Consider the following 20579-nt stretch of genomic DNA (forward strand, 5'->3'; position numbering starts at 1 on the left):
CTACCTTGAGGAAGTTCTTAAAGTCTGGCTCGTTGTCAATGCGAGTCTGGAGCAGAGAGGCTCCATTGATCTGGCAGGAGCAGAAGCGGATGTAGGGTTGCATGTGGGACAGCTCAGCGGCCAGGATATCTCCAATCATCTGCACCGGCATGTTCTCCCCACCCGTCTTCTTACGAACACGTAGTGCCCTGCAAACAAGAAATAAACACAGCAGCTCTGTATGTTTGAAAGTATTGAAAGACCCCACAAACACACAACATTAAAACAGGTGCACTTATTTTCACAGGTTTTATCAGACTCATTGGTTCCCAATAGCTGTGTCCATACTTACTTGAGAAGTTTGGTGTTGCAGGCCAGCAGCTCCTTCCAGTTGACAAAGATCATGGCCATCTCTGCATCATTCAGCCGGCCTGAGTCTGACATAGGTCTGTAGAAAACCTACACAGGGACAGACACACCAAGAGATTACAGAAAAAAAAAAGAGACAAGTCAGGAGAACATTCCTTATATAATCAGAATTTAACTGTTAACACATGAGTCATAACAGGACGCATTACCTCCAGCACTATTTGCAAGTCTTCCACATATCTGTCCTCAGTCTCTAAGAGCTCATGGATGTAACCCTGTCTCTTCTTCTCCTGTGGGCTCATCGAGTCCAGGCTGTTCAGGTCTGCACACCCTGAAGACGACAAGGAAGACACGAGAAGAGTGACGGTTGTATCGCTTATACAAACATAAAAAAAACTAAATCCAATTGTCCATTTCAAGAGACCACCAGCCACTGCTTAAACCACTCAAACACTTAATGTCTGGATTTACCGCCTCCTGCTGGACATGGAACAAAAAAAACAACAATAAAAAAATAAGATGCTGCTATTCACTCGTTACTGAACCGTGTCTACGACCACATTATGTCGCTTTGAGGAGAAGACAGGAGAAAAAGATAGAAAGACAAACATGAAAGGCTTTTGGCATTCAGACACTCACCTCGTACAGGGTGCCCATTAGACCGCTGCGTAGGTCCCATACAAATTAATTCTTGCTCACTGACCAATCGTTCTTTTTCTTTTTCCCCTACTTTAAATTTACCTTCATCCTCAGTCTCATCCCAGAGATTTAGAAAATAAAATTGGCCCTGTAAAGTCATTGCAATAGCCCTGTAACTCTGAAGAAAGGCAATAGACAATAAACAGCTCAAATATTCACAAAGTCTCTCCTGTCCGGCTAGTCTCTCTCCCTTCTCTGTCTCCTTCTGTGCCATTGTAGTCTTGTTGCTTGTGCCAGCTGTAAACTTCTCCTAGAGCAAATCTGTTTTTACCAAAACAGGATGGGGGATTCTTTCAACATTTGTCACCTCTTTGCTGTGTGTGTTCAACGCCTAACATAAAAGAAATGGAATAAATAATAATGTTTTAGAACAATCTACTGAGCCTAAGCTGTAAATAATGTGTGTAACAAGAATTCAGACAGAGTATCAGAGAGTCTTCTTTTGATTAAGACAAATATACGCTCAATGCTGTGTGTGGTTGAGAAATGGTTGTACACATATCTGTTCATCTTAATCACATGAACTGTGATGACAATTTAAACAGAAAATAGGACACAAACACACACATACATAACGAAACCTAACTGAACATAGTTCATTGCATAATGATGAAACACCTTTGTCTCAAACCAAAATGTATTTTTTATTTAGGATTCTTCAAACTTTTTTACACCATCTTGTACCACAAATGTTCTTTACATTATCAACATATCAGTTTTGCAACTTCTATGAACTCCGGATGCAGGTTCACACAATTTTCTTGCAGCTTTTCACTGTCAGTTGAGTTGGGCAACCTCTGACTTAAATAAAAAAAAAAAAAAGTAACAAGTGCTTTAGCATCATTTGGTTTTGCTTGTATTAGGCTTCACTGTACCATTTTTAATGGCTTGCATAGGTTTCTTTTACTTGTAGGTCAAAAGGAAATGTATCCACACAACCTTGACAAAACTGATTACTGTGTTTAAATGTTCCCGTGTAACTTATGTTAATCACACATAAGTTACACGGTAAAGGCAACAAGCAAAATCATTTCTGTCAGTGACCTATGCATCATTAGTTTTGCAACATTCTTATTTATTGTAATTTAATAATGACTGATACCTGACGGGCTGTGCAGAGTGTAGATGAGCCAAGTGCGGACTTGTTTTGAGTCTCATGCTAACTTAAGTTACATTATGTATCCTTAAGTTGAGACACATATTTTCATCCTCTTCTGACCTCAAGTGCCTGAATAACTAAATTATTGTTATTTTGTGCCTAATTTTATTTAATCTTTTCAAAAACATTTATTTTGTAAATATAGCAGGTCAAACTTCAAGAGCATTTTTAAAACATATGCAGGAGTGCATTGTTCGTCAAAACATCTAGTCTTGAGGGTTAGCACAATTTTTAGCATAAAGAACAAGGCTTAGAAAGTGACAGAAAAATTAACCACATATCTGAGATATATAGTGTCTGTGTAGGATAAACTCCAGATATGGAGGCCATCGATAGAAATGAAACAAGGCATTAAACAAATAAAGGAAATAAATGAGAAGGAACTTGTGAGGAAATAAAAATGGGATATTTGGAAGGAATACGGGATGAAAAGAAAAGGAAGAAGCTACAGAGAGACCCACTATCCCTCTGCATCAAGCAGTCCACAATCAAAAACAAGGAGCGGGGATCGTAAAAGGCACAGAGATTTAAACAACTCACCACATTAGCATTAGGAGTAACAAAGATGTTTATAGGCTTGCTTCATTTACAGAGAACACTAGACATGTTTGTATCCGTGGACTTGTTCACTCACACACAGGCAACAACAACAACAAAAAAAAATGTAATACAATAAGGTCAGTGGGAGCTGTTAGTAGGCACGAGTCCTGACACTCCACCCAGAGTGTTCAGGGTGTAATAGTGAGTCTTTCTGAAGCCAGGAGGAGGAGAGGAAGAGGAGGAGGAGGAGGAGGAGGAGGAGGAGGAAGAGGACCTTCTACCACCCTGGAAGAAGAAAAAGAGAGGCAGAGGAATTGGAAGGAGAAATATAGAGTGAAAAGGGAGGAAAAAGGGAAAAGGTGTAAGAAGAAAGAATAAAGAGATGAACCGATGTGTGGAAGAAAAAAACATCTCAGCATAGTTGAACAAAAGAAAAGGATCCGTTTGTCATGCAGGTTTGAAACAACATTTCCCAACAAGATTTCCCTCCATGTATATTGCTGATTTAATGGTTTACTTACACTGCTGGCTGGGGTCACAATCTGCCGTGGTCATTTTTACGTAATTGGTTGGGAAGAGACCCGTGATCCCATTGATCTCTCCTTTCCACCAATCAGGGTTGTTCTTGTCCAGAACATTGATCAGCTGACCACTGGAGAAGCTCATCTCGTCCTGGTTCGCAGCAGTGTAGTCATATATGGCGATCACCTGACAGACTGACGGACAGGAGAACAAAATGTGCACAGTGTGCGGGAGTTATTTTAGGAACCATATTATTTAATCACATGGTTATTTTAGAAAATGTTGTGTTATTTGTTTCTCGTCACTTGCAGAATTGTTTGTGCATGTGCGTGTGTGTGTGTGTGTTACCTGGTTGGGGTGCTGGTGTGGACTTTCCACTGTTGGATCCCAGTATGGTGGCATTAGAAGCAGGGAACCAGCCTTTTTGTCGCTTTTTACCACGGGCCTGGAATCAGAAAAATGCAAAAGCATACAGAGAGGTTTTAATCACAAAACAGAGATGCCGACAAAGATCAAGCCAACCAACTACTGTAAAGTTCTACGGACCCCCACGAAAACACTGACCTGCAGTTCCCCAAGCCACCAGCCAGATACGTTCTTGCTGAGGATAAGAATGAGCTGGCCAATTTCCAGATCGAGCTGCTCAGGGCCAGTGGAGGAATAAGGCCGAACCACCTTGGCAATTTCTTTGATCACAAGACACATGTGACTTTAAGTGGCAGCAAAATGCAAAACCAGAATTTGCTTTTGCACTGAGAGATGAGACAAGAAGAGAAAATGGAGCTTACCTGGCTTCTTCTTTCCAGAAGTGCTTGATGTCTGATAAGGGCAAAAATAGCATTATTACAAGTTTTGTGAAGCACGACGAAAACATATATTTTCACCATATATGTTCTTACATCACTCTCTTTAGGCTTGACGTAGTTGCTGGGGAAGAGTCCTGTGCGGTCACCTATGGAGCCGTTCCACCACTCTCCCTCTCTCTTAGTCACCAATATCACGTCTCCCTCTCTGAACGTAAGATCACCAGCCTCTGGGGACTCGTATGTATACAACGCTATGTATTCTGGGAAAAAAAACAACAATTATACAATCACAAAAGGGTCCCACCTATACAAGCCTTGTTTCCAAATTAAGCTGGACTCCGCAGTACTGGGGCCAGGAGTGTTGAGAATGACTGGCCACACGCCATGTGAACGTATGTAATGTATGACAATCGCATCTAACAGAAAGACATCAAACGAGGAGGAGAGAAGGAGGATGCTTCATTCAAAGGATGTTTCACTGTACCTTCCAGCTGCAGGATGTCACTAGACTCTGAAGCATCAGCTGGGGGGTTCTTGGTGCTATAAACACAAACACCACATTTTCACTCTTATTCATACATTCAAACCAGCAACTGTCAGTCTTACAATGCCCATCTAGATGAAAGTGGCGAGCAGGACTGTGCATAAACATAGTAGTGCCAGACGTCTTTCCTGCAGCCATTGATATCTGCTTTGTGTTTGTAAGCTACCTCTCTCTGATTTCCACTTAACTGGTCAAGGCAGACGGCTGCTCACGCTAAGCCTGGTTCTGCTGGAGGTTTCTTCAGTTAAAGGGAGTTTCATTCCCTCCAGTGTTGCCTTGTGCTGCTCAAGGAGGATTTATTGGCTTTCCTCTTCACATCTGTTATAGCCTTCAAATTATTATGTACAGTGCGTTGAGTTGATAATGTTGTAATTTGGCGTTAAATGAAAAAAGCGGAGTTGGATTTAACTGAATTGAATTGCCCTGAGATTTTTTTTAATGTGAGGCCAAAGTTGCTCTACTGTAGGACACCACGCACTGTTAGGAGCTTCAAGTTTCAGGGACTGTCTTGTGACATCATCAGCCAATTTAAGCAAAATGAGGCTTGTTGCATAACTTAAATTAAATCGTAGCGACATACACAGCTTTCCCAGCTAAAACCAATATAAATTGGCCTTTGTGGCTTATTTGACTGGAGGGAGGCCATCAGGGCTGTGTGTATGAAGACTTACTTTGAAACGTCTTCCCCCAGAAGTGTCACATATGTTTTAGGGAACCAGCCCTGTTCACCGTTCAGTTCTCCCAGCCACCAGTTCTCCTGCTGCTCCAGCACTTGAATGACATCGTCCTTATTGAAGTTCAAATGGTTGTCTGTCTTAGCTGTCCATGAACACAGAGCCTGGGCAAGCAGGTTACCCACCACCTGCTGATACACAAAGATGAGGATTGTACAGCGAGTGTAAAAATTGTGCATTTGACAAATCAGGTAGCTGGTACAACAGTAAAAATACTTGCTGTATAAGATGCTACACTCTGCCAACCACTTACCTGCCCTTGTGTTTCCGAGGGTGCAGGGTTTGGAGAGTGTGTCGGCGTGAAGGCGGACTTCATTCCTGCTACCTTTGCAGCCTCAAGAGCATTGGAAAGGTGAGAATGGAGCTGCCCTTTAGAAGCGGGAGCAGCAACAGTAGCTTTATCTGGTGGGGTCACCCTCTCGACATAGCTCTCTGGGAACCAGCCCATCTTCCCCTGTCTGCTGCCGCACAGCCAACCTTCCTCTCGCTCCGTCGTCTCATCCACCTGACAATGGTGAGGCAGATCAAGTTCAAGCGGGACACAGAGGATGAGAAGACAAACGGAAAATGAGCAAATAAAAACAGACATTTGAATAAGTATTCCTTTCATTTTTACCTCAATGAGATCTTCTGCATTGAAGCTGAGCTCTTCATTGTTCCGTGCAGTGAACGGATACAGCGCTTTAAAAGACGTAAGAGACGCTGACTTTCTGTGTTGTGTCGCCCTGGGTTGTTTGCCTAAACCGCCAAAACAAGATTAAACTTTTGATTTGGTCTTAAAAAGCAGATTTTATACACACTAGCAGGAAAGGAGCTTCTGTACAGATAAACACAAACGTGTGTTTGTGTGCCTGACCTTTCCTCTCTTCCAGTCCTTTCAGCAGAGCTGCCAGCTTGTCTTGAATATTTGCTCCCCCACTTGGTGGCTGCTGCTGCTGCTGCTGCTGCTGCCAAGCTCGCTCCTCCTTTCTTTTCCTTTCCTCTTCGTCTTTTCTCCTCTCCGCTTCCTCCTCCTCCCTTTTCTTCCTCTCCTCGTCTGCCCTCCTTCTCTCCTCCTCACGCTTCCTCCTCTCCTCCTCCAGCTGCTGTTGAAGCCTTCTCCTCTCTTCATCCCTCTTTCTCCTCTCCTCCTCCTCCTCTTTTTTCCTCCTCTCCGCCACATCTCGGAAGGCGGCTTCGGCCGCCTTCTGTCTTCTCCTCTCCTCTTCCTCTCTCTCCCGTCTACGCTCCTCCTCTCTCCTTTCCTCCTCCCTTCTGCGTTGCTCCTCCTCTTCTTTTCGTCTTCTCTCCTCTTTCCTCCGCTCATCCTCTAGCTTCCTCCTCTCTTCCTCTAGTTGCCGTCGCTCCTCCTCAAGCTTTTTCCTCTCCTCCTCCTGCCTCCGTCTCTCCGCCTGCCTCCGTCGCTCCTCCTCCTCTCTTTTCTTCCTCTCCACCTCCTCTCGTCTCTTCCGCTCTGCCTCCTCCTTTGCTTTGAGCTCTCGTTCAGCCTGCTCCTTGGCAGCCTGGATGAGAGCCTGTCTCTCTCTCTCCTCCTCCTCCCGCTTTTTAGCTTCTTTCTCCTCCTGAAGCTTCCTCTGACGCTCCTCTTCATCCCTCCTCAGCTTCTCCTGCCACTGTCGCTCCTTTTCCATCTTAATGCGTCTAAGAGTTGATAGCAAAAAAGATTATTTTAAAAGATTGTATATCCCAGTTACGTGTACCCGTTTTAAACATACATTTTTCATAGAAAAGAGCTACGTTCTTTGTTTATAATCAAAATGAAACCTGTGTGAAATCAAAATACCTCTGTTCTTCCTCCTCCTCCCTGCGCCTCCTTTCTTCCATTTGTTTTTTCTCCTCTTCCCTCCTTTTTCTCTCTTCCTCCTGTGCTTTCTTTCGAATCAGGTCACGCCGTTTGTCATTTTTAATACTCTGTAGTTTCTCTAATGCTGCCTGTTGCTTTCTCTGGCTCTCTCCAAGTTCCTGACACACCCACAAAAACAAATCTTTGTTAGTATGAGTGAAAGATATGGTGTGACTGACATAAAAAATATCAGTTAACTAGGTAACTATAATAGTAATGGGACAAAGGCTTAACATATAAAGCAGGCACAAACACACAACAAATACGGAGGTGGCTAAATATTACGCAACTTGTTGAAGCTTGACACGAGAAGATTAAGCAACAAAGACACAAAATGCGATGATGGAGAAATAAGAAGAACAAGAAACAGCTTAAAAGACCAGAGGAGATTAAAGATAGACAGCTGGGAACAAGAAAGAGACCTAATGCAGGAACCTTTAGTAGGTAGAAGAGGTTATGGAGGCAGACCAGCAGACAGAAGACAGCTTGAAGCATAGAATCCTCAGTCCCAACATACTGTAAAGTCGGGGAGAAGTGATTTTAAGAGGGCGAGAGAGAAGAGAGGTGGAGGAGGAAAAGAGAACAAAAATTCAGCATGGAGAAATAGATTTTTTTTAAAAAACCAAACAGAAAGCTTGGAAGAGCAGTGCATAAGAGCAGGATAAAGGGGTTGAAAGAAAAATTACAAGATTAGAAGACAAAAAAAGGACATGAGGGCAAAGCAGAAGTAGGTATATCATATTTGCACACCACAAACGTCTATGCAAGTTCTAAAGGATTGTATGAGAAAGAGAATTGAATGATGGCAAATGTGCTTAGTTTTTTAAAATTATATGCAATTTCCCCTCTGGGTTTAATAAAGTATTTCTGACACTGAAAATAACAAGAATAAAAATGACCTCTGTATTAAAGCTTCACATTACCATTAAAATAAAAAGCATTCAAAACAGCTCAGCAGTAATGGAGAATTTCTAATTAAGTATTTTACATACTACACATATACACACAAATTATTATAGAAGACACAGACTGTTTAATGGACCTGCTTGTACACATGCTTCATGTTATTCCTAGAGGATAATTTTCTATTTACAATATTGTTTAACTGATCCCAAGCTATTCTTATAATGTTATATTTATATAGTGGGGTGTTGTCTCAAAGACAACAATCAACTATTCTATAAACCACTATACTATTTAAAGTGTAATACCTGCATGTCTTTGTTGTATTGATCCATTTCAGCCAACTTGGCAGCAGTCTCGTTCTCCAGAGCTTCGAGCTGCTCTCGCAGCTGCATGCATGTCCCTTTTTTCTCTGAAACGCCGACCTTTAGAGCAGACATGCTCGACACTACAAAGAGATGCAATACAGTAAAAGGAGCTAGAATCTTCCCAGTGTGTGTGTGTGGGGGGGTGTTTGACTATGATCACACCAACAGAAATTAAATAATTTCATATTGTGTATTACTTTCTTTATTCCAAAGTTGCTGTGCTGTTATCTGATGTAATTGTCTATTAATCTAACATTGTTTTCCTCCCTTCCTCCATTCATCCATCCCTACAGTGCTGTTTTAATATCTCTGTCCCTTCATCCATCAACACTAACCTGGGAGGTTATTCAGAGCCATGTTATTGAGTTTCTCTGTCAGCCTCCTCTGCTCTGGAGTCAGCTGAGACAATTTCCTCTGGAACTCCTGACCGAGAAGAAATCCATCAAAGACAACAAGATATGAGTCAATGGTGGGAAATATTCTGGCATGAATGCATACTAACAAAACAATAATCTGACACATAAATCACTGATAACCATCAACAGGCATTGCTACTTTGCAACAACTTGGGACACTTGAAACACACAGACCTCTAACTGTTTGTGCAAGCTGTTTATGTCTTGTTGGCGAGTCTCTTTCCTTTGACTGATCAAATCCAGCTCTGTCCTCTGGAGCTTCTTCTTGTTGTGAATGTCATGCAGCCGGTCGGAGATCTGACGATGCTTTTTACCCTGAAGCAGTGAGACAGAAAGATGAGAAAAAAAGTGGTAAATCAAACTTTATAAAAGACACAGAGTTTGCCAATGAGCATAAACTACATCACACTGTAAAAAACAAAAAACAAACACTTATATTATCATCTCTTTATCACTCACCACAGCTTCCAGCTCCATTTCTAGACTCCTCTTCTTTGCTTTCAGTTTGATGATATCATCTTGCTCCTGCTCCCTCTTTATCTGTAGCTCCCCCCGTCTTCTCCTCTCCAACTCCTCCTTTCTTTGGCGTTCAAGTTCACGCTGTGCAGCCTGTAATGAAGCCACACTGAAGTAGCTGTACATGCGCGAGTGTAAAGAAACATCTCCAACAGCTCCAAAAGATGCAACATTCACGCAAAGGAACATCGAAATACGTAAATCAACAGTAATGTAAAGAACTGCATTTCCCCCCAGTCACCTCTTTCCTCTCTATCTCTCTCTGGCGCTCTTCTTCTTTCTGGCGCTCGAGCTCTCTCTGTCGCTCCAGCCTCCTCTCTTCCTCTTTCCTCCTCCACTCCTCAGCCTCACGAGCCTCTTTCTCCCTCTTCTCTCGCTCCTCTCTCTCCTTCTGAGCACGTCGCTCCTGCTCCCTCCTCTCTGCCTCCTGCAGCGCCAGTCGCCTTTTCTCCAATTCGGCATTCCCTCGCTCCAGGTTGGCTTTGAACTTGTTCTCAAATGAAACTAAATATAAACAGGTCAACAAGTTTTAATAGTGTATTTATTTCCATTTTGCTTAGGTGTGTGCAGTCAAATTAGTGTCGAGGCAAGGATTTAATATGTGATATTATAAAGGAAAAGTGATTTTTGAACGAGCTTTTTCATATTTAAGACATTTCGTTTATAATCTGTTTAGAACTAGAGCTCCGCTATTTTACCACAATGAAAGACAGTTTTATATAAGTGTAATCGATGTTTAGGAAATTTACGGTTTTAGAAAAGCAATTGAATGTATGTAAAGTGATAAGTGTGAAATGACCAAACACAAAAGTGGGCTTCCCTACACATTTTACCTTTGACTGTCTATCATAACAATATGTATGTGTTTATATTATGCCAGCAGTTAAGAAAGACTACGCTCTCTTTGTTAGTGTGGAAGAATAAGTACTGACTATTGGTCTTGGTTTTCTGTGGAGGATCTATGTCCAAGTCATCAGTCATAGTGTCATAGTAAGAGGAGCTGGAGCCATTCACTGCACCCCTGCAACATTTGATATATAACTTGTTTGATCGGAAAATTCATATCATTCAAAGATGGAAAAAAACTTCAAATGTACACAAATTACATTTTTATTAAAATGAGACATGTGTCAACATACCTTTGTAAGGGTGGCACCAGCTCAGTTGGCAAAGTTAGTGGAAGTGGCTGCCCACTCTTTGCAATGTCTACCAGATGCATTGCTAGAATAAACTCTTCAGCTTTGAGCTTTCCATCCTTATCCACATCGGCTAAGGTCCTGTAAAGGGTTATATATTCAAGATACAACCTTTTTTACACTGAAAATAAATCTCTTATTTGTATTATATACTGTTGTATGAACTTTTGATAACTCATGATAGTAAAAATATAGATACAATATGAAGATGTTTAATGTAACCAAATCTTCCAACTTGATTTCCTGGCATTTACCAGTAACAGCCTTGATATGTAAAACTATTTTCTTGACAATTACCCATTGTCACAATCTGCTGTACAAATGTACGTTTTGCAGTTCTTGTGGACATGTTAAGACACAACACAGAGGTTTTCTCACCAGATGGAGGCCAACTGTGTCTGAGTCAGCATTGTGGTTGCCATGGCACCTCTCACCTGCTGACCTGGCAACAAAAGCGACAATTGACAAATTAATTAATCACACATGTGGGTGTTGGAGGAGAAGCAAAATAGTAAGGGTGTGTATAAAAACCGATGTGTTATGTACCAATTTACTTGTTAAGCTATATTTCAAGTGTACCATGTGTACAAAAATACTTGTGCATCATTAATCCTGGAGGAAGTTAAAAGACTGCTACCCAGTCTCCTAAAAATTATGTTTTATATAACTAAATTCCAAACGCGATAGCTTTTGCCGAGGAGTGTAATTCCAACCATCATGGTCACAGGATGTATTTTTATCCACCAAGCAAATATTCAATTTGCAACATGCAGTTTAGTTTTTCACATATGCAATCATGTGGTACAATGTCTAATTTGTGTGATTATAGCATTATTAAAGCATTTTATGATTGTGTTTAGGCAGTTACAGCAGCTTGTTAGAGTCAGAGAAAGATCAAAGGATGATGTAATAAGGGAAAATTTAAGTAATTTATCACAAAACATGTTTAATACCTTTACATCCACAATCTTTCTCTAACCCTTTTGTTAGTGGTTGTCTTGTCTGAACCTATCCAGACACAGGACTCAGGAATTGATCTCAGATCTGTGGTTTGACTGTCCTGCACTTCACTGCACTTGACTGTCATTCAGTCATTCACAAAATATGTTGCAGCTCCACTTTGTGTAAAGTATATGTATCTGTATGATGTGAAAGCAATTAGGCCAAGAGACAAAAAGACCTTCATGTAATTTATTTGATGTACTGGACCAAATCACAATTGGGAGGAAACCATCTTCAAGTTAAAATAAGTATGTATGTGCATGTGCCTACCTCTTTCATTTGACTACATCATTGCTATTTTAAGAGAACAGGTCCAGCAAGACTAGCAGTGAACACAAAAGGTGACAAAGAAGGTAACTGCATTCTTGGCTAAATAGGTGTGTGTGTGTGTGTGTTGAGAAGCAGTCCCTGTGTATGAACACACCCAATCCTGGTGCAGACATAGCCTCTACTTCCTCGGATTTAACTAAGGCACACATTGAAAATAAATAAATAAATAAAATGCAACTGCTATGAACTCATCATGAAAATCCACCCCTGGATTCCACACATATTTTGGTTTTGTATGACCTACACACAACCTAAACGCACTCACACACACACAAACACGCACACATCCCATACCAGAGAGGTATCCAGTCATTTGTTTATCCAAGCTGTTGAACTGCTGTCTGTATTTAAGTCTGGAGGCATGTGGCACAGCCCAGTCACTAGGACAAGCAGCCATGGGTGACATCACAGCAGGGGATGATGAAGCAGAGCTGAAAACCAACCAGTGACACAACCAAAATATAAAACACACATTCAAAGACACTAACAAGATAAATAAATGAAGCAATGATAGTGCAAAAACAAAATTCACTTAGTTCTTCCAAAGACTCTCAATATACACTAGAGTATAATAGTCTGAGAGCACATTGGAAATATGTAACATTTTCATTTAAACCTGAAAATAATGAGAATGAAAAGTTATGACAAGTTAAATAAAGTAAATATTTAAGATTCAGAACTATTTCTATTTCAGAAATTAATAATTTGTTTGGCAAAGATCATGGAAAAATATGTAGAAAAAGTCAGAGCTCTCCATATTCAGATAACACTCAGGTGGATTTTATTGATTTTAAATCTGCTTTGCAGCAGAATTTTGCTGAATATCTAGTGTTATGATATTAGTAAACACTGCGCCAGAACTAAAACAAAGTGTCAAATTGGCTTTTTCAACACTGAATTATGGCTCGACTGAAAATTTCAAAGGGGGCTGTGTATGGAACCATCACACACTTTGGTGAAGCTAGATCACTTTTGCTGGAAGAACGATAGCACCAAAAGTGATTATACCATCAGAGGATTATTACTTTGTTCGGTGAAAGACAAAAAAAGCTATTTAATTACAAATACACATTTTGCTACATTAAAAAAACCCCCCGCAATACTCCATTCAGTATAATTACTCTCAAAAGAAGTCAGCCTAGTAATGTGGTCTCATAGGACAAGTAGCAGTCTCTGGGCAATAATTTCCATTCCTGAAAAGTGGTTCAAAGATTGCTGTATGCTTTTAGAGACCGCTTCTTGTCCTCTGAGACCACTGCTGGACAGCTGTCTTTTGCCATTTCCCACTAAGCGTGAGAGAGGGCAACATGCACTGCCTTCTTGGAAGCATTCCATCTAGATATAATTTGATGTTGACAAAGCACCTTTTGCTCATTATCTTTTTGTGTCTCTAAATCCTGCATGTGTGTGTCTTACCTGCTAGAGCTGAGCTCCAGCAGAGGTGAGGCCCTGTTCATAGTAGCTGCAGAAGAGGAGAGACCTACAGGCGTGGAATAGTTGGAAGCAGAAAGCGGTAGGCCTGAAAAGCCAAAACACACACGTATCATTTACACACATTTCTATAATAATTTGCAACCTTTTAATGTAACATATTAGCACCGCCGATTAAATTATGTCCCCCTTTCCAAACATGTTAAAGCAGCCCTGTAAGGGCTCAATAATATACTGTCATTCACAAATGTTGTGACCTTGTCAATTGTAGGGAGGCTATTTGTATGGAAATGAAAGAGACCTGACTTTGCAAAGATGGACCAAGAATCATTCTTTTTCTGTCTCTTTAACCTCAACACTACATAAATGTTTCACTGTCAGCATACTATTGCAAACATGTACAATAGTGCTCATCAAAAGACAAAATGAATATTTCAAATCGCACTGGAGATATCACTGATCACATTTCTTTCAAAGCAGTGACAGATATATAATAAACGAAAAAAGGAGGAGAGAAAAAAAATACCAGTGCCAAAAGCTCCAGCTGGGACTGGATGAAGAAGTCCCATGGTGCCATTTGGCAGTGTGGCATGTCCCATGGTGGGCACCAGGGGCCTGGTGGGGTTGGAGGGTATTAGTGGGCTCACGCCTGGTGCTGTAGGAACCAAAGGTGTGAGGCCTGTGATTGGTGTCAAAGGTGAGAGTCCAGTAGATGCCACTGAAATAGGGGTCAGCATGGCCAGATTTGCACCGGGCATCATAGGCACGTTAGGCAACACACCAAAACCTAAGACATACACAAATAAACAAGTACATCTGTTATGTGAAGTAGTCAAAACGAGTGTGTTTAATATCTTCTAATATGTATTTACAGGCAAATACAATACTGCACCATAGGCAGGATTGCTCATGGTTGAGGTGGGGTTCCTGAGGTTGGGGGCAGGCACTGGAGGCTGCTTCATGATGATTGGCAGTGCTGAGGGAAGTGTTGTACCCTGGAGTTTTAGCTTTATCAGCTTCATAGCAATAGAGAACTCCAACCTGTCCATCTTCCCATCTTTATTCATATCAGCCAGAGCCCTGAGACACCAAGCGAGAAGAAATAGTTAGTAGTAGTGAGTTTTATTATACAAGAATAGATTTTAGCAAATATTTCAAGAGAGCCCTTTGCTTTAAAACCAAATAAATAAAAAAATCGGAGCATTTAAGAGTCCGTGTTTCTCACCATATTTCAGCCAAAACTGAAGCAGGCAGCCCTGACTGGAGAAAAAACTTCCGTGCCTGTTCCCCTAGAGAAAGAGATAGCGAGGAAAGAAAAACTGTTCTTATGTACGCAGAAGTAAAAATAACATTTTAAAAAAGATCACGTGATTAAATACCTAAACCAGCACTCTTTATAGCATTTTTCTGCTGGTGGAAGCAAAAGAGTCGAAGAGCATGTCAACAGTTCTGTGTGTTTCATGTTCGGCATTTGCACGTGTCAGTGTATTGCAGCATTAGAAAAAAATGTTACAGAGAATGTTGAATATAGGTGCATAGGTCATTGTAGAATGAAATCAGTGTCAGTATGCACCAACATTCTGGGCCACGCTTTAATGAAAATCTTAGTGTGTTTACCTGAGACATAGCCCATCGATGGAGAGAGGGTGTCAAACTTCTGATCATGTTTGTCCCTCTCCTCCGGAGTGATTGCCCATACACTTAGACCACCTTAAAAAGAAAATAAGTTATGGCTATGAATACATTCAAAGTATCGATGCATGTCATCACATGAATATGAGAGCAGGATTAAGAAGCCTATCTATGAAGCCCTTGTATGCAAAACATTTGAGAGATTTTTATGTTTTATTTAGGAAACTTGCTTCTTGAACAGGCCCCAAACTGTTCAGCGTCTCACTGTTTAAATAAGTGTAAATTACACACAGACAGAATCTACATCTAAGCAAGGCAAACAAGCATATACTTTCCATCCTACACAAGAGTCAGGAACTATTTAATGACAGACACGCACACACACATACACACACACACACGAAGTTAGAACACATCGATACAGTCAAAGTGATAATGACCCTGAATGTTGTCAGTAATGCTGTGTCAGACAGGTGGGCAGAACAAACTCAAATTATAACAGCTATTGACTCAACCAAGGCTGACTACACGTCAGTGTTTACTCTAAGGTCTTATCACCATACACGGTGAATGGACAGTTCACATCAGCTCTGATTATAGTGGCAGTTTCAGGACTAATGTACGGATATGGAACTGGAATAATAAAATATGTTATTGTGTCAAAATGTAGAAAATGATAAAAGAACTGTACTAAAAACAGGACAGCTTAATTTCTGTCCTAAGATAATTTTATAATTTAACTTTAAAAACACACAAACCTTAGGAAATAATAAGAGTAATAGCTAAAACATTACGTCTTTACACGGATGCACGCTCTCTCTCTACACACAAACACACACACACCCAACCCTGCTCCCTTTATACACCCACCCACATGCAAACTGAAGTTGTCTTACCATTCATATTTGCAGGTGGCAGAGAGAAAGTAGAGGGGAACTCCTGGTGGCGCCCTTAGCTGCTGCTCGCAGCCATCTGCAAAACACACAGTCATAGCCCAGTAATCAGTCAATGCTAGGGGCAGTGAGAGGGGAGAGAGGAAACAGAGCAGAGAGAGAATATAGAGAGGTAGGAGTGAGGAAGAGATTCTGGTCAGTCAGCAGAGTCAAACAGGGCTCCTCCTGTTCTTTTCAGTCAGGAGCATTTTGGCCATATCCCAAACCTTTTAAACCACTGGGACATGTTCCAACACTGTACCCATTGGTGCTGTAGTGGCTAGAGATCAGGGCAATGCCTACTACAACAGGCGGACTGACACTCGTACTAGGGTCTGAGGAATATGAGTCTGTGCTCAGTATTTCGCTGGTCCGGATTTGGCTCCAGTTAAAGCTAACACAGGCTGGGCTGTTGTCTTAACAAATAAACATGTAGTGTCCTGGTGTTAAGCTGCTTTCAGTTCTTTATGCAGCTGTAGATGCTGCTTTCAAGATCATTCTTTAGCCCAAACCGAATTCCTTCGTCCTAGTTGACAAGACTCTAAATGCACTGGGTCTCTGAAACTGGTTATTCTAAATTAAAAAAACAAAACAAAAACAACTGTGTTACATTTTTTTTTCTACTTTGGTGTGAACATGATAATGAAACGTTCAGCAACATTAACCTACTATTTGCCTAAAAATGTTTTGACTAAGTATTTTGTGTTCTCATTCATTCATTGTAATCTTAAGAAAAACTATTTAATAATGTTGCTGGCTAAAACGTCTTTTGGTGCCAAATTTCAAGGTAATGCATTTAGTAGTTGTTATGAACAACTAAAGAGCAGTGTGTGTTTTTCTTCTACTTTTTTTAGATTTTCTCTACCTTTATGCCTCTGTGCTGGCGACATCAGTGCCAGAAGGAATTATGTTTTTCTGATTGTCTTTTGGCCCTTTTCTCAAGAATGCAATATCTCAGGACTGCCTTGAGTAAATTTCACCCAATTTGGCGCAAGAATTTCACTTTGACTGAAGGATTATTTGGTCAGATTTTGATGCTCAACAATCACGTTTTTCTCACTTCTGTTTAATTCTTGTCAATGCAACAGCCTGAAGAAATTTCATTACATATTGCACAAATATCAATATGGACTCATAAATCAAGACAGAAACGCACGTAAACTGCAACTAGACTGGTAGAGGCCTAAAACAGGTGGCAATTCTAGTTTTCTATTGCTTGGGATACTGGTGAGAAGGTTTGTTGTCAACATGGTAAAAGTACTAGACTGTGTGTGTCCACTGATTAAAGCTACAGGATGCAAAATTGAACTTTTTTGGAGTAGAGATTTGTTCCATTTAACTTCTTGTGATGAGGTGCGGAGCAACACCTCCTGAGGCACAGACTTACAGAACAGTACAGCATTATTCCATTCTAAAGATAGTCGTCCTACTAACCGCTCAGAGAAGGCCAAATCAAACGCACACTTGAAATAGTAACTTGAACACACACACACACGTTGCATATTGTAGCTTTAAATGTACCACATAGATGCTGTGCTTTCCCTCCCTTTCACTTTCATATGTGACTGTTATATCATAAACAGCCTTGTTTATATTTAATGCAGTTTTTGTGGTTGAATAAATCTTTGACCTTTAGATTGATGTGATCACAGTACAAGACAGATTACCTTCTAAATTTTAAACGAGGTGTGTGAGGTGAAATTATATTACACAAAGTGTATTGATCTTGCATGCAAATACTTTAGTTTTAGGAAAAAAATAATATGCACATTAACTTCATTACAGGCTTGTGGAGCACCTGCTTCCATCGTGGTTATCTTTATTCCATCAGCCAGTCGCACTCACATGATGAAGTGAGGAGACAATTCCAATCTTTCTGCTCAACACTTCCTTCCTTCAGTTGAAAGGAAGTGGATTTTGCGAAAGGGACAGCTTTGATGTGTATTTGTGGTAGAGGTAGAAGTCCAGTGATTTTAGGGAACAAAACTGATGGTTGTCGATCTCACTGCTGGTATATATTAAAAAAAGACCAGGAATAAGGGGGAAAGAACAGTGTGTAGTTTCTGTGGTCTGTTGGAGGAGCTTACAAAGAGGGAAAACAGCAAGGGAGAGCTAATCTACTGCCTGCCATCTGTTGCTCTCTCCTTCTCTTTCAGTCCTCCTGGGTCAAATCCTCCTCTCTCTGTTTTATCATATCTCCTCATTCCATTTTCTGCCCTATTATAATTTTACATTGATGTTTCACTGTTACTTTATTAACTACTGCAGTATAGGTGCATGCGTGGGAATTATTCCTAATGAAACATGGTATGAAGACTCCTAAAATCTGACAAGTATGCAGTAGTGCAATAACAAGACCGTTTTCATTCACCGAGCAAACACGAAGAATCAGTTTTGTTATTTCACATCAACAGTCTCTGCAATCCAGTAGTGGTGAGACTCTTGTCATGAAATACAACCGCTGGTAAGGTAACCCTGAAGGAAGTACAATAAATAAATGAGAGACAGCAGTAGACTCATGGCTTGGTGGTTTATGGTTTCCAGAGTGAGCGAGAAGTAAGATTTCTCCTGCCCAGACAGCTACCTGACCAACTGACCGACTGAACTTATTTCAGTGGCACTGAACAAGGGGCGGCTGTTGCACAGTTGGTAAAGCAGTAATCCAAAGACCACAGGATTAGTGATTTGACTCCCAGTCACATGTCAATGTGTCCTTTGGTCAGACACTGAACCCCAAGTTGCTCCCAGTGGGTGAAGTGAGCATGGGTGTATGAATGGGAGAAGGAGAAGCAACACCGTAAAGGGCTTTGAAGAAAAGTGCAATATAGAAAACCAGTAAGCATTTGAATTATTATTAATGGCATAATGATAAACTCATTGAGGTCGAATCAGTGTAGGGGTATAACAGTGCTCCAACAACCCTAAAAATAAGCTTAATTTTGTACTTAATTAACAAAACATTAAGCAAAACAGACACATGGCTATAGTGAAGAAGATGGGAGTAAAAGCTTGATGCACCATAGAGCACCAAGTCAAACACATTACAGACAACACAAAGTCTCCATTTTTTACACAGAGGCTTGCAAAATCGTCAAAGAGGCTGGGGGAACTTTCACAATTTTAGAAAAAAAAAAAAAAAAAAAAAAAAAAACTTTCAAAATGCACCCTACAGTCTTGACACAAGGTCCTTGCAATGAATGGAGACGGGCATGAAATGGCCATGAGCAAGATTTTGATTTCATTACAGTTGCTGCTAGAGCACTATTGTATTTAATGGGACTCCCATTATCTAAAATACATAAAGGATGGTGTAGGAACAACCCTGTTTTTTGTAACTTAAACAACAATTCATTCATGAGCACTTTGACAGCAATCCTAAAGGTTCTGTTGGATCAGCTGTGCTTTTTTATTTTTTCGAAGATTGAAACCATGCCAAAAATGTATTTAGTAATCCAAGGTGTCAAACACATAAAGTAATCACATTACTTGACTCATATTGGGTCCCAGCCATTTATGTTTAACAGCTCTTCCATGGTCATGCAGGAATGGTGAAACCAAGAGCAGTCAACGTTTGTGTCCATAGCGCTACAACAAGCCCATAAACTACAATGATGCCTTAATATTGTATTTCCTAGTGCTCAGGCAAGTGTAAATGCATTCTGCACAGTTTGACCACATTCTGAAGAGGAAAAATTGCCACCCAGCAAGCTGAAAGTTCAGCCACCTGAATACATTTTCTTCTGGAAGCTTATGCAAGACCGGTAAAAAGTTACAGTATTAGTACAAGTCTAGAGTAAGTGTTTCCTAGCAAAGTTGATTTAATAATACATGATGACATTGGTTCTATTAAAGTATGAAATGTAACTGTACTTATTACAGATATACTTTAGTTCTTAAGTCTATTTTTGCATGTTGAGTCTAGTAAAGCAAATCATTACCTACTTACATGGGTCATTACAGGTTACACCTGGAACAGCATGTACAATGCTGAGTAATCATTTTTAGTATATCAATGAATCTCATCAGTGAGCCAGCATACACAGCGACATGACTCTGAAACTACGTAAAGCTGAATGTTATATTATTATTTACGCCTTTTCTTTTCTTCCTATATCAAAACCTAAATGTCTTCTGTGAAGAAGGCCTGCAGGTCTTAAGAAAGAGCACAGACTCTGTTAATGATATGATTACAAAGTCTTTAATCATAAGGAGTGAAAAAGTTCTGACGCCTACACATTTTCTTTAGACTACATCTAACCATTAATCAAGTCCAGCATGACTTACAGTTACAACTGCCAGGCTGGAGTGTGGTGGGAAAACAAAAACAGACTCTTCCTCACTGCCTTCTCATCTGCGGCTTGGTTTTGTCAATCAAACCTGATCGGCTTTAGTTCTGCTTTTGGGCCTGTTAAGAGACGAGCACATTTCCGTCTCTCAGTTAGTAAACCTAACGCTAAAAATGTGTTCAGCGGCTTGGCCGTCCCTGACCTGAGCCGTTTCAGTCGCAGCTCTGAGCCCACTCTGAGGGTACCTGTCTGTGCCTATTGTTACCTCAGGCACGTGCATACAAATCCTTTTAAGAAGTTGGAAATTTCTGTATGATTCATTTTTTAAACTTATCTTTATCAAAAATATACATTCTAATATTCTGAGATCGA

General features: G+C 40.5%; 1 protein-coding gene across 2 annotated transcripts in view; it reads right to left on the minus strand.

Annotated features, from left to right (window-relative positions):
* Window positions 1-20579, minus strand: part of itsn2b (intersectin 2b) — a 30053-nt gene that overhangs the window by 6713 nt on the left and 2761 nt on the right. Inside the window, exons 2-30 of one of the 2 annotated variants that reach the window (XM_067488622.1) lie at window positions 15886-15961; window positions 14975-15067; window positions 14583-14646; window positions 14250-14437; window positions 13884-14144; window positions 13343-13445; window positions 12221-12357; window positions 10973-11036; window positions 10538-10675; window positions 10331-10419; window positions 9640-9902; window positions 9342-9491; window positions 9057-9197; window positions 8802-8889; window positions 8407-8546; window positions 7136-7314; window positions 6209-6993; window positions 5969-6090; window positions 5606-5857; window positions 5290-5480; window positions 4559-4614; window positions 4168-4334; window positions 4057-4087; window positions 3833-3954; window positions 3617-3713; window positions 3268-3462; window positions 558-679; window positions 332-438; window positions 5-188 (exon numbers count right to left, since the gene is read on the minus strand). In XM_067488622.1, the coding sequence (XP_067344723.1) occupies window positions 5-188; window positions 332-438; window positions 558-679; window positions 3268-3462; window positions 3617-3713; window positions 3833-3954; window positions 4057-4087; window positions 4168-4334; window positions 4559-4614; window positions 5290-5480; window positions 5606-5857; window positions 5969-6090; window positions 6209-6993; window positions 7136-7314; window positions 8407-8546; window positions 8802-8889; window positions 9057-9197; window positions 9342-9491; window positions 9640-9902; window positions 10331-10419; window positions 10538-10675; window positions 10973-11036; window positions 12221-12357; window positions 13343-13445; window positions 13884-14144; window positions 14250-14437; window positions 14583-14646; window positions 14975-15067; window positions 15886-15892 (4536 nt within the window). In that variant the 5' untranslated portion in view covers window positions 15893-15961. Of the gene's footprint in view, window positions 1-4; window positions 189-331; window positions 439-557; window positions 680-3267; window positions 3463-3616; window positions 3714-3832; window positions 3955-4056; window positions 4088-4167; window positions 4335-4558; window positions 4615-5289; window positions 5484-5605; window positions 5858-5968; window positions 6091-6208; window positions 6994-7135; window positions 7315-8406; window positions 8547-8801; window positions 8890-9056; window positions 9198-9341; window positions 9492-9639; window positions 9903-10330; window positions 10420-10537; window positions 10676-10972; window positions 11037-12220; window positions 12358-13342; window positions 13446-13883; window positions 14145-14249; window positions 14438-14582; window positions 14647-14974; window positions 15068-15885; window positions 15962-20579 lie in introns of both variants that reach the window. The other variant, XM_067488613.1, reaches the window with a different exon arrangement.

The sequence above is a fragment of the Channa argus genome, chromosome 2 (genome assembly GCF_033026475.1).
Source record: "Channa argus isolate prfri chromosome 2, Channa argus male v1.0, whole genome shotgun sequence".
In the NCBI taxonomy this organism is placed as follows: Eukaryota; Metazoa; Chordata; class Actinopteri; order Anabantiformes; family Channidae; genus Channa; species Channa argus.